General features: G+C 30.3%; 1 protein-coding gene across 3 annotated transcripts in view; it reads right to left on the reverse strand.

The window, feature by feature from the left end:
* LOC143252922 (uncharacterized) overlaps positions 1-17,691 on the reverse strand; it is a 145,791-nt gene that overhangs the window by 49,412 nt on the left and 78,688 nt on the right. For all 3 annotated transcript variants that reach the window (XM_076505791.1, XM_076505793.1, XM_076505792.1), the window contains exon 7: positions 12,778-12,893. In XM_076505791.1, the coding sequence (XP_076361906.1) occupies positions 12,778-12,893 (116 nt within the window). The remainder of the gene's footprint in view (positions 1-12,777; positions 12,894-17,691) is intronic.

Raw genomic sequence — 17,691 nt, forward strand, 5'->3', positions numbered from 1 at the left:
GGTATTTCTGGTGCACGAAAATATAGGTAATAAAAAGGAAAGTAACAGGTATAATAAAAATATTTGTTTAACAAGAAGTAATATATAAAGGTTTAATGTTAGAAGCAAGTCAAACTATGAAAACTCAGTTACTTGTTAATTTTTTATAGCAAAGCCACATCGAGCTATCTGTTGTGCCTATCAAAGGGAATCGAACCCCTGATTTTAGCGTTTTAAATCTGTAGACTTACCGCTGTCCTAGCGAGAGACTTGAGTTTCTTAAAACATTTTATCCCAACTTTAGCGGCGGCTAACATAATTACAGTGCTTTGTCAAAATACGGATTTTTTTTTTTACATTTTAAGAAAATTAGTTTTATAATTTTAACATTATTGTTTTAATACTTTTCATAACTTTAAAACTTTCTATATTACCATAGCTAACTGGTTACATATATAATAATCCCTACGTGTCTTTATAAAATGTATTTTTTATTATACTTGTTTAATAAATATACAAGACCTATAAAGAAGAATGAACCATAATGGTGTAATTATTTATCTATCACCATACGGGCTAGCATATAATATCGGATTTGTTAATAAATCTGTAACTTTTCTTTTATAACAGCTTCACAAATAATTAACACTGAAAATATACTCAAATACGCATAGAGAAAGTAAAACATATTAAAAGAAATATCTTATATCCATAGTTATATATTTTTTATCTAACTCTGTTATGGATCATTTTAATTTTTTTCTGTGATCCACCCTGTTTTAAGCATACCACTTTCTTAAAGTTCTTGTTGATTCTACAGTTGATACATTGAGATTTACTGGTTAGACGTTAGTTAAAATAGCTAAATTAACTTGAAATAAATTAAGTTGATATAGCAAAAGTTATTTAAGTTTTAACTTGAAATAAAAAGGGACTATTCATTTTTCTCTTAGAAATACAGATCTTTTTAAGCAGCAAGCTCACAGGAGATGATTTTTATATAACCAATACAAGTAAACAACATGACAAGGAAAATAAAACAAAGCCATTATTAAATTATTTGCCAAACAAAACAAAAGATTCAAAAGTGAAGAATTACTTTGCTATATAAAAGAAATTGCATAGATACAAAGCATCGTATAAAACTAATTAATAATTTGTATTTTAATGCTTGGTGCAAACTTAAAACAGCTTCAATGCAAACAAACATAACTGAACTTTGAATGAATTAAATTATAAACAATAACACCACTCTTCATACATCTATAGAAGGTGTTGCTTACGCAACAGTACAATCTTGAACTGATGATTTTATCCACAGATGGAAAAGTATGAAATAGCTCTCACTTAGAGCACAATATATTATTTAAGCTTACTCTTAAAACACACAACATCTACGCTATTAAACGGGTGAAATTTGCAACTAATAAAACTAAGTGTGAACTTTTGTGAGATACCTGAATTATCGTTTTCTCTGTTCTTGTGAATTTATCGATAAATGCTTGTAACAGTTCATGAACAATCACATTGGCATGAGAAAAGGCACATTCAAATAAATTCACAAAAAACAATGAAGCATGTCATTTTAGAATACAGAAATTTAGTCACTTAACTCTTTGTTAACTGTAGTTATGATAAATTATACTCGCACGTGTTGCAGTTAGCGTGGATGAAGCTATTTCGCTGCATAAATACGCACTTATTTTGATAACGCTTTTATAGTTTCCAGGCCTTGTTTGGTGCTTATATCACTCAAAGTAATGGGCATCCTTCTCTGAGAACATTCGAAATCAGTTTCTAGGATGAACAATTGAAGAATACCGCCTATTGCAACAAAACAAATACGAACAAATATACATAATTCCCAGGAGAAATCTAATCAATGTTTGGAAAATTAGAAACAAACACCTACATTACACTTGATTAACAGTGAAGCTCCTTGATAATATCTAAAGTAATAATTTTGTCTCTAAATTAGGTACTTATGAATAAATTAGTTACAATTTATAGAGTTTTAAAAATACATACCTTATTTTCAAAGCTTTCATATACTATTTTTATAGTGTGATGCCAATATCTTACCGAGTAATCATTTCAATTTCAATCATTTTTCTAATTGATCTCAAGTATTATTTGTTTGCTTGTTTTAAAGCAAAGCTAAGTAATTAGTTATCTGTGCTCCATCTACTGTGGGAAATCGATCCAAGATTTTTTTGTTACAAGTCCGGGGAATCATCTCAGGTAGGCACACATACACAAACAGTAAATTATCTGCAAATGGTAGAGTTACTATAGCAAATAATAATAATCTAAAACAGTTGAAAAAGAAAGACCTTTTAAGTGAAATAATAAGTTGGAGCAAATATTTCAAATCTGAAATAAAACAGCAACAAAAAAGCAGTAAATCATAACCAATCGAAGGCTATGACTGATCGGCATGATAACATTTCTCACACAAAAAAATATGTAACATCTAACATATTTCTTATCGCATTATAATGTTTTCTACAGATGCGTTTAACCTATATATTTTTGCTTTTTTCTAACTCATCTACACCTTAAATAGAAGTGGACTTGCAACATTTTTCTATCATAAAATGTATGATAAAGTATTACGATATAGTAAACAGTGAAGAGAGTAAACATGAAGTCGTTCGTTTGTTGTTGAATTAAGTTGAAACATAATAAATAGTACTTCATTTTATCTATCATAACGTCATTCATACATATCCATTTACAAGTAACTTATATTCTTATGTTACAAAATATCTTTAAAAATTACAAGAACATTGTTTTCTCATAAAATTATCTGCACGTGATATTCACATTGGTCAGGATGGCGATGGCGATGGCTTATTATGTAAGGTTACATACTCCTATAAACGGAATATCAAAAAACTTTAATGTAAGTTCTGATATTTATGGTTAGTAGTTTAGCGGAAAATTTAAGGGATTATACCGCTAAGGATTAGGTTTTGATATGTATGATGGGCACAGAACCTATAACCAATTGTGTGGTTTTATACTTAAAAACAAATTCTTTGTTGTTCACATATGACGGGACTGAGTAATACATGAAAAAAAGAGCTAAATAACTTTTAAATTAATCAAATGGTATTTTAAGAGATTTAAAAAAACGTATCGTAATTGGCAGTATTAATTCATAAGATTGAATTGTTTATAACTGTGTGTAACTTTGATTCGAAGTTCATAAAAAATATGTACAATATTTACTTTTATCGAAACTTCTATCGTATAAACTTAATGATAGCACAAATAACTATACCTTTCTACAGTTTTCATCTTTTACGGTTTAACAACATTACAGTAAAACATAGAAATTAATCTCAAAGGTATTCTATATTCATATTATTAACAGGCAGTTTAAAATTCACCAAACTCTTTGCATATTAGTATTCAAGAAATAACAAGGTTAAAATAGAAGGCATTCATCTGATGCTATAAGTTAATTCCTTGTGGGGGTCTTAACTGTCAACTTTTATGAAAATAAAAATAAAATAAAAACGAGAATATAGGGTTGATATATTTTACTATGAACCACATGGGAAACTACTTCTTGCTACCAGATGTTGGATTATGAATAATGTTGTTTTGTTCGAGTGTGAAAGACACGACGAAAATTTTACATTAGAATTATAGTTTTGTTTTTTTCTGCCTGATAACTTTAATCCTCAGCAACGACATATTCTCTCAACCCTGGCTAGAACAATATCAGAAAATCGAAACTTCGACAATCATATGCAGCAGAAGTTTCATATTGATATTTAACATTGTTGACTAATTTTAAAAACAAAAACTGCGTGCCACTTAATAAATTGTTTATGTATTTCATATAAAACGACATACATGCACATTAGTAACACAAAAAAGAACAACACCATTTTATCAAAAACTGAATAGATTTGCAATAGGTTTCAATAAAGAAGCGAGCCTAGCATGGCATGGTGGTGAAGACGCTCGACTCGTATTCTGAGGGTTGCGGATTCGAATCCCCGTCATATCAAACATGCACAGCTGTGGGGACGTTATAATGTAACAGTCAGTGTCATTATTCGTTGGTAAAAGAGTAGCTCAAAAGTTGGCGGTGGGTGGTGATGACTAGCCTTCCCTCTAGTTTTACACTGCTAAATTAGGAACGACTAGCGCAGATAGCCTTCATGTAGTTTTGCGCAAAATTCAAAAACAATAAAAAACATTTTTAACCTGTAAAAGTGAAACAAAAGCCTTTTTGGGAAAAAGATTACTTTTAATGGGAAGTAACAATTACTTTTAAGACGTAGAATGTTTGTTTGTGTTTATGATACTGATACTTACAATATCCTAAATACCTAGTTCTCCGGTGGGACAACGATAAGTTTACAAACATACAACACTAAAATTCGTGGTTTGATTCTCCGTTGGACATAGCATATAACCCAATGAGGCTTTGGTCTAAAATAATCAATCTTTCAGTCATTTGGAAAAGATTCATTTCGCTAGACATCGTTTACTTTATTTTTTCAGCATGAAAAAGGTTCAGTTGTTAAAGGTGTCGGAACAATGCACAACGATCGCACATTCAGATCTATTTAAATCACTATTAATATACACATCATGCTTCACGTTAATGTGTATGTTAGAAACCAAACATAATCTATAAATACAAAAATACAACCATAAAAACTTATTATATTTACACGCACATGTCAAATACGTTAAAATCTGACTATTCAAGAAAATCTAAAGGAAGGCCAAGAGCTGGATGAAGTGGTGGTTAAGGTTGAGAAAATGGATTCTAATGGGGGGTATTTGGATGTGTGCTGTCTCTGAAGATTACTGCCTTCTTACATGAATCAAAAGAAATGTCTCCCATATTATTGATGTTTTTAGTCGTAACGTCCTCAATCATGTTAAAGTCAATAACACAATTTATCTATTACATTTAAATAAAGAATAATGCACCTTATTTTTTTGTCTAAAGACTGTACTTTTTAGAAACAATTTAAAGTAGAGACAATACACGCTTAAGGGACAACAATAGAAGCATGCTAACGATTTGGAGCTCAAAATGAATAGTTTATTGTTTTCCTACAATTGTCTTTCCGAAGTTCCTTTAAGTTGAAACCGTTCACAGTAAACATAAACTAATCGAAGTCTGTCGGATTCATCTTTCAGAGATAAATTATATTTAAAGATAAAAGTATACGCTTTTATTAATGTCAGCAGTATGTTTATACAAAAGGTAGACAACAGAGGGCGTTTTGATGGCTTTCGTGCAAATTTTGATATTTGCCTGAAAAATAAAAACTATACTGTGTGTTAAATGAACTACAATCTTCTTTCTGAAAAGTAAAACATTGTTTTAACTTATTGTGATACATATATTAATGTTCTGTACTAAAACTAAATAGCTTAATAAAATAATACAGTTTCTGTTTACACTTGTATTTCCACTACTAGTTCTAAGGCTTTACGGACATGACAAGTACGTATAGTGTATGTCTTCTCAGAGTTCTCAACATTAGCGTTAATTTTTCACAGGTAATTAAAAAACGTTACACAGTTATTACAAGCTATTTATAGTGTATAACATTTTGGCTCATTTATTGCAGTTATTTTTACGCTGAAGAAATTGTATTTTAATTGTTATAGATAAGTTAAAATAGTACTGAGTTGAAATTTTGTAGAATAGACGGCAACTGCCTGTTGTGGAGACACAAGTATATAGGACGACGTTTCGGAAGTCTTCCGCCTTTAGTCTTCAGGCAGTTGCCACCATTCTACAAAGTTTCATCATGAATACACTACCTAAACAATCTATCAAAGAACAGCACTGAGTTATTTGTAGAAATAACACAAAATAGTCTCCTAAAATATTTTGTGTATCTAGCCGAATTGAAAGTTACAGCAAGTTATTTGGCGTATGCGTAGTTTTATTAAGCAAAACACTATGAATATTTTATACTCGTGTTATAGTATAAGGTATTAAAATAATTTCACCAACAGTTACCCATCTAAAGATAAAATGAAACAAACTAAAATACATAGGCATAAATAGTATATCTGGATATACATATATTATTATTGATATTATAATACTCGTAGAATTATAACATTTGAAGAAAATGACGATATACACTCATAGAAATATTTTTCTTGGTCTAAAATGTTTCGAGTGTTTTTTTACACATGGTATATATATATATAAAGAGGAGACGGCTAGAATCTTTTTGTTTACAAAACTACGTTTTAAATCCCAATAGAATCATTTTAGTTTCTTAGTAAGACATAAGGAGAACAATAGAGCCAGGCTTTTATTTTAATGGTACAGTTGATAGAGGTTTATCTATATATATTGCCACATAAAGTTTCCATGAGTAGTGTGAATAGAAGTCCCGATGATTTTACGTACTTTCAGTTTCACTAGAATTACAAATGAAAAATAGAATAATATTTGCGTTTACTTAAGAGATTCCATAAGCGTGTGGATCGGTCCTTGCAGAGACGTATTATACGTAGTTTTTATGTATAGAAGTATATTTTGAAGTACCTTAACTGAAGAGCCAGTCCTCATTCATTTGTATTTTTAAAAATTGAATATTGGATTAACAACTCTTTAATGTTACAGATTTCTACATGACATTTATTTAATTTTATCTGAAGTAGCTTGATAATATTAAAGTAGCGTATAGAATTCACAGGTAGATTGATAAACACAAATAATATATTATGGATTTGAAAATAACAGTGGCTCTGGATCTAAGAAACAATGTGTATACAAGTTTAACTTCAAAACAAAACATGTTATTTATTGAACAATCCATAATAAACATATCTCAACTTAACTTGTTCGCAAAGAAGAAAGAGAATTAAACTTTTCTGTAATTATTTATGCTAAATAGAAAGTTGACTAGACAAAGAGAGTGAACTATTATATATTTATTTAGATATAGTAATGTTTCCCACAGTCATCATATCAAGCAAAATTTCTGAACATTTGTACAGCTTTAGCTACTAGAGATCATGCTAGCATAGGCCTAAAGAATTCTCCAATGACGAAAGACCAGAAAAAGAAATTTTAAATGTTTATGAATGAAGAAGTTTACCTTTCAAAACTATAAAGAAAAGAAATGCCTGGTATGTTTCACAGGCTATATTTCTCCTTTCTATAAACCTTCGGGTTACGGTGGTGACACCTAATTTAAACTTAGAAATATATCTGATGAAAACAAAATTAAACACAACAAAGCAGCTTTGCTTGTTTGTTTTTGTTTTTTTTGGAATTTCGCACAAAGCTACTCGAGGGCTATCTGTGCTAGCCGTCCCTAATTTAGCAGTGTAAGACTAGAGGGAAGGCAGCTAGTCATCACCACCCACCGCCAACTCTTGGGCTACTCTTTTACCAACGAATAGTGGGATTGACCGTCACATTATACACCCCCACGGCTGGGAGGGCGAGCATGTTTAGCGCGACGCGGGCGCGAACTCGCGACCCTCGGATTACGAGTCGCACGCCTTACGCGCTTGGCCATGCCAGGCCAAGTAGCTTCGCATCGATGGTGTTCAACACTTGCTTTTACGCGATACTAGATGTGTGTGTGTGTGTGTGTGTGTGTGTGTGTGTATGTATATATATATATATGTTAAAGAGAGCTACTACATACCAATTTTGGTGGCATCACATTGTCTATAAAACACCAAACAATGTCAAAATGTAGTTATGACACATTCTCTTCCACCAAGACTATATCAGCTGTGACTATCATTCAACTTGCACATTTGCAAGCTTAAAATTTTTTAACATAAAGTACTCAACTCTCTGTAATAAAAAAAAAACAGTTCTGAATTCACAAGTCTTGATATTTGTATGTTAGGAATGCAAAGTACTCTTTTAACTAGAATATTCAAAGAAGCGAATAAACCATTTAAAACAGATTTAATGCGTTAGAACAAAAATTTCACTCCGATAATATTTCACTAATATATGCACTTAATTATATTGAATAGGTCTCTTTGTATATATTGCTAAGATAATGAAACATTAGTTTTACAATAAAAAAAAAAGCATTACAAAAATACAAATTTTTGGTTATAGAAGGTCAAAAAATAAAACAATTTTACAAAAATGAATAGTGTAAGATTGAAGACAGATAGTGAAAGCAACCTTCGATTTTACAAACATTGATATCTATACATGGTTACTTTTTCAAAAATAACTTTCAGATAAAGCAAAAGATACGTAGAACAATATTTAATTTTCTAAACTTGCCACTTTCATGTGAAAATTATATGTTGAAAAAAGTAATTTGTTTCACTATTAAATAAACTGCCAAAAAGTAAAGGGGCAAGGGTTAATTTGCGCTTGCACTGGGTTTTTATCCCTAGTTAATTTAGTGAAATGTCGTGATATATCATGTTCTGTTTAAAATTTTCATTTTAACAGTTCATTACACATTTATTTTAAGAGAATGGGTAAAACAACTTTAGTTTTACGAAAATAATAACCATAACTTATAGGATCACCAGGATATAATTACACACATACGACAGTAGATTGTTTATGAGGCCCGGCATGGCCAGGTGAGTTAAGGCATTCGACTCGTAATCTGAGGGTCCCGGGTTCGAATCCCAGTCGCACCAAACATGCTTGCATTTTCAGTTGTGGGGGCGTTAAAAGGAACAGCCAATCCCACTATTCGTAGTCCAAGAGTTGGCGGTGAGTGGTGATGACTAGCTGTCTTTCCTCTAGTCTTACACTGCTAAATTAGTGACGGCTAGCACAGATAGCCCTCGAGTAGCTTTGTGCAAAATTCAAAAAATAAACAAAGATTGTTTATGGTCACATGCATGTTTTATTTGATATCTTTGGATTTTATTATTTTCTTGTGAAACTAGTGGGTCTCTTGGGTTATCCTGGATTTCTATTATGGCTCATGCTTTATCTTTTATTGTTTCATGCTTATTCATTGTCTAAATTGGAATTCATTTTGTCACTCTAGTCTGGAAGTTTTGTATAAGCTGTACTATCTGGTGGAATGTGCTAAATGACAAGGGTGATGTCACTCTTGCTGTCAGGGACTCTGAGTGATATGATGTTTTTATCTTCAATGATTAAGATAGTTTTGTTGAAGTAATGAACACCAAAATGAATGTCAATGCTCCAGCATTAGATACAACAGCAGTGGTCATATCTTAAGATCTTGGCTTGGTCTTCGTGAGTGTTTTGCTTTATTTCAGTTTCAAGAAAGTCCTGATATGGTTGAAAGATTTAGTGGTCTCACAAGAGGTGCACTTAGATATCATGGTGGTGGTTCTGGCTTTTTCATAACCTCTGATAGCACACTTAAGGAAATCAATAATTTGGTCTTATAAAAATAGGTTTGAGCATTACTGCTCATCTTGTTTTCTCACAAGTCAGAAGTTCAGTTAGTTGAATATTGTAAGTGGATAGATAAAAATAAACACTACACTGTGAAAATTGGTTTTTAAAACGGTGTTAAAATATATGTTGTCAAGTTTATTTATGTAGCCACAAGGTTTTATTTTGTAAAGTGAGTTTGTTTCTTTAAATTTGTTAACAGCTTCTACAGTTACCGCAGTAGGGTACTAGTTAATGAATGTAAAACATTCAGTTAAGTACGTAACTTCATCGATATTTTCTGTGGCGAGTATATTATATGCTAAATTTAGAAGGCTTATAAAAGAGTGCCTGGCTTTTAGAAAACCAGTTTATGTAATTTCTGCTGTATGCGATTTTTCTACGAGTTTAAGTGGTGAAACCTTGAGAAATTTGTTTGATGTTAACGTTTAAAACCATCATTGTGTAGTTGGTTTCATTTTCCACTGTGAAATGCGTGTATTTATGTAGATGTGTTGGAGACATTTTGTTTGTTCATCTTTAGAAGTAACGCTGTAAAATGCAGGCTTGTATATGGAAGTGGCCATGGCATGCTGTTCTAATAGATGTAAGAAAAAAGTGGCCAAAGTACATGACAATGTATTTTCCATAGCAAGTCTGTGTAAAAGAAAAAAGTGCAAATTTTTGTACTGAAAGCAAATAAATCTGGCTTATTGTAACAGTTCAGTTAGGTGTTTCTGTTGATTCTCTATTATGAAATAATTTCTGCAGTAAGTTGTATTGCTTCACAAGTGGTTTGAGGAAATAAGTTTACGGCATCAAAACTGGACATAATGATGTTACTGTTCAACCTATATAAGTGTTGTAATTGAGTACCTATTTTGGAAACAAGGTTCTAAAATCCAGTTTACATATTTACTAAGGTTTTAGTTTAAAGAGTTATAAGAAAATATAATTGAGCATAAAGTTATTGGCTTTTTATAGACTTTTGGTGTTCTAGGTTGGTTTGTATGTAACAAATTATGAACTTTAAAGATGGTAATCTTTCTTTTAATAGTATTTTCAGTAATTTAAATTTTTTTTTTTATGTTGGGTTAAGGTCAGTATTTGAGCAAACTTAGAAGTATCATTCAACATATTTATCTTTAAAGAATCGTGTTATGAAAATTGTATAAGAGCCCATCTCACCTGAAAAACACAAAATACAGTAACAGATGTCCAGCATTTTACACAGGTGAAACAAGATGCGACTTTAAGATCTGGTCAAAAGAACACCATAAACCCCCTTTCCAAACCCATGAACATGTGTAATAGTTTTTCTGAGCAAAACATCACAGCACTAAAACACAAGACTGATATGAATAAAGCTCCTCTAATTTTTTTCTGTTAATAAAAATCAGACAATCCCACAATTCACAAATACTCAGAAACATCTATCACAATATATGTACTTTTGAGCATTAATTTATCACACATTCATGAGCTTATGCAAATATTTTGCACAAAATATTCAACAGTTTTTGTCGTTTTCATATATAGAAAGATATATATACACACACACACACACACACACACACACATTCATCTTTGTTTTTTTTAACCATAAATAAATAAACTGTAAAATTCATGCAGATTAATACTTACATGAATAAGTAACTACAATCAATTCTAGCATTTACATAGACTGTAGAATTTTGAATGCTAATTTAAACACTAAAATGTTCTTTACTGTAAAAACTTGTGTACTTGGATAATGATAGCACTAGGAAAAGGCCAAACTTGTTCTAAAAACAAATCTTACTTACTCTAAAAGCTGTAAATTGGAATGAAATATACTTTATCAATAAGTGAACTCAAAACAAAACTATTAATAAATATGTTTACCTATAACAAGTGTAATTCAAACCCAAAACTAAAGTTACCTGCTATACTACTAACAGGAAATAAGCAAATGCATTTACAATGCTACAAAGTTTTACAACATAAGTAACAGTTACAAGACTTCCTTTCTGCTCAAGACTAACAACCAAACCAGCACAACTATTAGAAACAAAGGAAAATTTCCCATCAAAGTTAGCATCTGATACAGAATAGCTTTTATGCATAGACACAAACTTTTTTTTTTCTTAATTCTAGACGGCATGAACAAAAAGCCAATAAATGACAAGTATAGCTCATAGAGTGACTATACAGAAAACAAATATTTGAAATTATCTTATGAAGTACTCTTACTATAAAAGCAAAATTTTATCACAAGTACATTAAAATCGTGCATTAATCAATAAAGTTTGCATATGATGTGACGTTTAATACACACTTTACATCCTTCTGAATCAAGCTACTGCAAGCATCATACATCCTGGACAATGTTTCTTTAACCTCTCAATATTTTACACAGTGACATGCCTTTCATTCAGATTATTCATTTTGTACTGTTGAAAATGAAAAGTACAAGAAATTTTAGTTTGCCTAACTAAATTTAGTTTTCTCCCAAATGTAGATTGATTTTAATAATTTTAATACATTATTAAAATGTTTTTCATGAACTGTATCAAACTGTCCTATGGAACTGAAGTATCCTGCATTTCTTAGCCCCTATGCATCTTTGGATATTCAAAAGCTGTAATAACATAGCACTGAATTAAATTAATAGTCAATCCATTAATCTTTCACTACTGAGTGGATTCTACAATGTATTATATCCTAACTTGGTGCAGTGATAAAAAAGTAATGAGGTTTCCTGAACCAAAGTAAAATATCAGACAGAAAACTTTTGATAATGCTCAGCTTTTACAATCACAGTTATTTTGCCCAAATCCAAATGTTGATAAACACTGGGTTTCTTCCACATAAAATAAACTCAGTACACTGAAATCCACAAAGCATCAGCTCCATAAATTTTGGGAACTGTTATTTAGGTGTATACAAGTTTATTTCTTAATTAAAACATGATAGCTGTGGTTTATACATATAGATGATTGTGCAAGAAATATTTTTATTTAGTAATTCAAATCAAATGATCTAGATACGACATCTTTGAAGGATGACTACTTATTTGAGTCTCACAATTTTATGCCCTAGAACTAGCTATTTTTGTCTAACTTTTATCATACACAGGTGGCACGAGTTATTACGAAATATTACATATATACTTGCAACTTCTTTCCATGATTTTATAAAAAATATGTTACTGTTGATTTCCTTTCATACCCATCCATACTGACTTGGATGTAATAAACAATATACAATTGGTTTCTCAATAAAGCTAATGCATAATATTTTCTACAACTTTAAAAAGAAATAGAGAAAAACAACAAAAGATAAACACGTATGATAAAACACTACAGTACTTTCACATAAATAAGACCACAACAATGCAGAACCCAAGTTCACAAACATGGCAGTGATAAAGATAATAATGTAAACAAAACAGTCATTACCATATGATTTTCTAAATGAAATGCAATTGACAAAGTGTAAGTTTTCTTCATGATTTCTTTTGCTGTCAGCATTGAATTGGAGACTGTCAACTTCTCTCTTGGAGGCAAAATTATTCCTATGCAATGAAGATGTATAGTATATTAGTTGAAGATGTCAAGTAAACAGTAGAATAAACAGAAAAATACTTCATTAAAATACAATAATTTATTTTTTTGTGTAAGTAACAGAAAGTTTAAGACACTTAAATCTTTTGGTTTGCCTTTTTTAATTAATTAAATCTTGATGGTTGCAGAAGAATAGAAACTTATTTTTTATAAGACATAAAATATCCAAGAAAATTAACATGATTTCAGCTTATACTGGATGAAAGTGGACAAAATACTTAAGAAACACACAATAATCTATAAAACATCTAAGTTCAATCTATTAAAATATCAAATTTTTTTTACAACAAAAAATTTTAACATGCTTAGACAGAGTTGTTTCAGTATGTTTTGTTTGTTGTTAAGTACAATGCTACATAGTGGGCTATCTGTGCTCTTCTCATTAAGAGTACTTGCATAACAGCCTCTCAGCAACAAAGGTGGTGGTGTTCAGGAAAAGAGCATTTTTTATTTTTCCATGGAACTAGTATGATTTATTTTTTTATAAATGTCGTAAGAAATATAGTCATTGTGCAAGGAATTGTTTATAATAGTTTCATTAATTTAAGTTGTAGGATTATCCAGTTTTGTCAATTTTACAGATTATCAGAATAAATAATACTTCTGAGAGGTGAAACTTAAATCAAACTTTTTGGATTACTGTTGCAAACTGAATGTGATTAATATGATTCATCTAGTTCTTTTATATATAAATATAATATAAAATGTCAAAGAACAACCAAAATAACTTATAATTTATTTCAAAATAGAATGTATTTTTGAAAGTTAAACAGCTTGGAAAAAGTTTCACAAGAAATCCATTTTACTATAACACTATTAGCAGAATTTAAATAATAAAAAAAGATGATGTAAACATCCCTATGTTTCTAAATTAAAAAAAAAAAAAAATTTCTAGCACTATGTTTAAGAGCACATAGAAAATATATTGTACAAGTAAGAAAACCCTACTTTAATATACTAGAAAGTGCTGTTTCAATTTTATAGTAGTTTTATTAAAAGAAAACAATTTCACATAAACTTTGATATGAAGTGGCCTATACAAAAAAGGTTAAAGAGGACAAACTATCAATATTAATTGAAGAAAAATAATTAAGAACTTAATAAAGAGTAACTTACAACAATACTTATACATTGTTACTTATTAAATACAGTAAAATATAGCTGGAGCACTAATCTGTATGTTCTTAATAACACTGTACTAAAAATTCAAATTTCTTAAGAATAGTTCTGAAGCTTCCCAATTCTCAATCGAAAGCAGAAAATTTTATTTTTCTGAAAGCTATCCCTAGTGTTGAGTTACATGTACATGGGATGACAAAGAGAAAAGTATTATGCAAACAAATATCTACATCTTCATCTATTTCCTAGTATAAATATGCATTTGAAAGCTATACAACATCAGTTGTATATGTTTTAAATATATCAAATCAATTTACATCAGTAGTTGCCTTGGTCATTAAATGTTTTTTAATCATAGAATTATACAGAAACATTTAAGCTATCTATAGTTTTTCAAACTTTTAATGGTAACTTCTTTAAATATTTCATTGATATCAAAATTATTTTTCTTTCTGCAACTAGATGAATAAAGCATTATGTTTAAGAAATGAGTATTACAGCTGCAATCTAATGAAAACAAATCTATAAAATGGTTTTAACAAACCCTAAGATCCTATTTATGTTAAATTAATATTACTTCACACCTGCATGTAATACGGTACTGACTGTAAGCTATGAAAATATTATCAAGCAAGTTCATGCAACATTAGCTATCCCTTGTTTAATTCAGTGATGTACACAGAAAGTTACAATGATAAACATCACTAAAAATAACATATACATCAGGTATGGCTTTCTACAACTCAAAAGTTAACTTTTTACAGGTATGTTTATTATATCTGTGGAGTTAAAAAACAGTAAATACTAGCAACAACATCATGAACTATGTCAGCATAGTTGGCAATAGAATGGAGTGTAGTTGGACTGTTTTCATGTAGCATTTGTGGAATTTAACGTAACTCACTGATACACGTAAGCTAACAATAAACAAACAAAAATCTTCTCTTTGGGATACATAAAACGGTCTTATATTAATGTTCTCGAGATATAAAACACTTCCTTTCTTACATGCTGAGAAAAGAGACGTTTATCCTTACTGTACATAAATTGATCTGAATATTATCATCATTCTTATCATCATTTTTGTCTTCAACATTACAAACAGTTCCAATCTACACGGATCTAAAATTTTATTTACAACTATGACTGGTTTCATCATTATTTCTGATTCATGTCACTTTATAGCACATAATCCATGCTTAATGGATTTTGATCAAGCTATTTTCAAAAGTCATTGGCTATCATATGTGACTCAAAATAAATACATTTATTTATTAAACTTTGATATATGTATTTTAGTATTTACTGATGTAAACATATTTCATAACTTTCTATTTATATTATATAAAAAAATCAGGTTTCATTTGAGAGCTTCTCTTTCCTGCTGTATGCTTTTGTTGTGATAACTTTAAATCCATGGAATGCATGTAAAAATGTAAAAGGATTAAAAAATAAACCTCTGATTAGAATATTCATTCTCTACCATATGACACTTAACACATAATATTAAACTCTTCTAAACAAGAAAAAAATTTAAAAGTGCTTTATCTTACCTAGTAAAAAAAAATAAATTAAATCACATTCTCTTTCTCTTTGAAACTGGACATTCTACTCCTGATATGTGCTTGAAGATGGGTATTAACAAGGAAATTACACACACACACACAAAGTCAAATAATCCTTTCATAAAAGTCAAAGCACATGTGTCACAAAATTTTAGTGTTACATTCAAAATATAAATAAACTACTTTATTATCAATGTATACAAATACACTGGGAATCAAAACATAGTTAACAAATTAAAATTTAATACAAGTTTTAAGTTCTTAGTTTTATAAGATATATTTTAGAAAAAAACATTTATTGCATCCTCTATTGTGAGAATTTTACCACTTGTGTTCAAAATCTTCCCTCTTCTATAATTTATTTCCTACACCTCCATGAAGAAAATAATGTAATTACTTATTGTAATACAGATATTATCCAGGCAAAGAATACATTTTTATTGCCTTCAATCTTATTTGTTTATGGAGCCATAAACCACAAAATCAGACCCACTTGCCAAGCTCGTATCTTATATCCTTTTCTCACAAATTAGCAACTGTTCTTTTGACATTTTTTACTATTTTATTTATAACTAACAGAAATACAGTTTTAATGAATCAAATGAACCATTATGTTATGTTGTTTTTTGTAGGAGGAACTATCTATTTCACCCTCAGTTCAAAACTTTATTCTCACTAGAAACCCATCAACAAGTTTAGCTGAATTTTTAAAAGCTTTTATCACATGATTAGAAAGTCAGAAAAAGCTATGATAGTTATATGATACTGGCTTGTTCTTGCATACATAATTTAATAAGATAAAAATTAATTAATGAAGTATTACCATTCATATAAGAAAATAGGCTTAAGTTTTATCAATAGGTGAGAGAAAAAGCTAACTCCCAGTGTCATGACATAAAGGACTGTTTAGTGTATATATCAATAATTAGTTTAGTATTAACAATGAGTATTCCATGATTGTTTAGTTTTTTATTATAAGAGAGTTAAAAGTAGATGATTTAGTTATAAATGTAAATCATATGAGATGAATGGGAAACAGCAAGCAGAGAAAGACAATAGCTGAAGAAAGTAAAGTCACTGTCATGGAAAAGTTTAGAGTGAACTCAACTTTTGTTGAAGTGGTTTTTTGTTTGTTTAGAATTAAGCACAAACCTGTTAAAGTGTTTTTAAAGTAACTAAATCAGCCTATACAATAGCAACTGGAAAATGACAATTGTAAGGACTCCCATACTTCATCATGGAGAAATGATGGGAGAATACATGTTGGAAAGTCTTAAGGAATGATGCTCCAGAAACAGTGTAATAGGTAAACTACATTTTCTATTTTAAAAAGGGAACTAACCCTGATTTATTCAAGCCTGGGGTCAGAAAGGATGAAAAAAAAATTATTTTATGCTTTACTCAGGACAGTATAGGAGTGGAGGTCCAGTACGGTATACTATGTATGGTACTGAATAATGGTGTACCACTTGGAGAAAGCCAGGTTGGTCTTGTGGAACATTCCTCCTCAGAGCTTTTTGTTACTGGGTATTTTATATATTAATTGACTGATAATTAATGCAGATTTGTAAAAAAAACATAACTTTCCAGGCAATACTTGTCACTGAATGAGATCCAAATGAGAGATGTGGAAACCAAGGCTGACCAAGCCAATGTGGTATCACAATAAAAACTAAATAGGACAAGAAGTAAATCAATGCAAGAAAGTTGGAAAACAGATGAATAAGAGGAAACATTTCAAAATGAAGACCCATCAAATCCTGGCTGAAAGCATCTACATCCAAATCCAGAGTGTGAGGTACAGGAAACCAGAAAGATGGGAGCTGAGCATTCCAGTGTGTAGCAAAAGTATCTATCTGAGACATTCTGAGACAAGAGCTCTATTGGGACAGGATAACTGGTCAAGTCACTAAGTTCATTATGGAGCAGAACATGACAAGCAAGGAGAATGATCTGATATTTGCATGTCCACTTATTTTGAAATGTATGAGATTGTGGAATTGTCCAACTGAAACATTACTGCCTTCCCTTGCAACAATTTGAGACCCTAAGTCATAGCTCATTG

The sequence above is a fragment of the Tachypleus tridentatus genome, chromosome 6, assembly GCF_004210375.1.
Source record: "Tachypleus tridentatus isolate NWPU-2018 chromosome 6, ASM421037v1, whole genome shotgun sequence".
In the NCBI taxonomy this organism is placed as follows: Eukaryota; Metazoa; Arthropoda; class Merostomata; order Xiphosura; family Limulidae; genus Tachypleus; species Tachypleus tridentatus.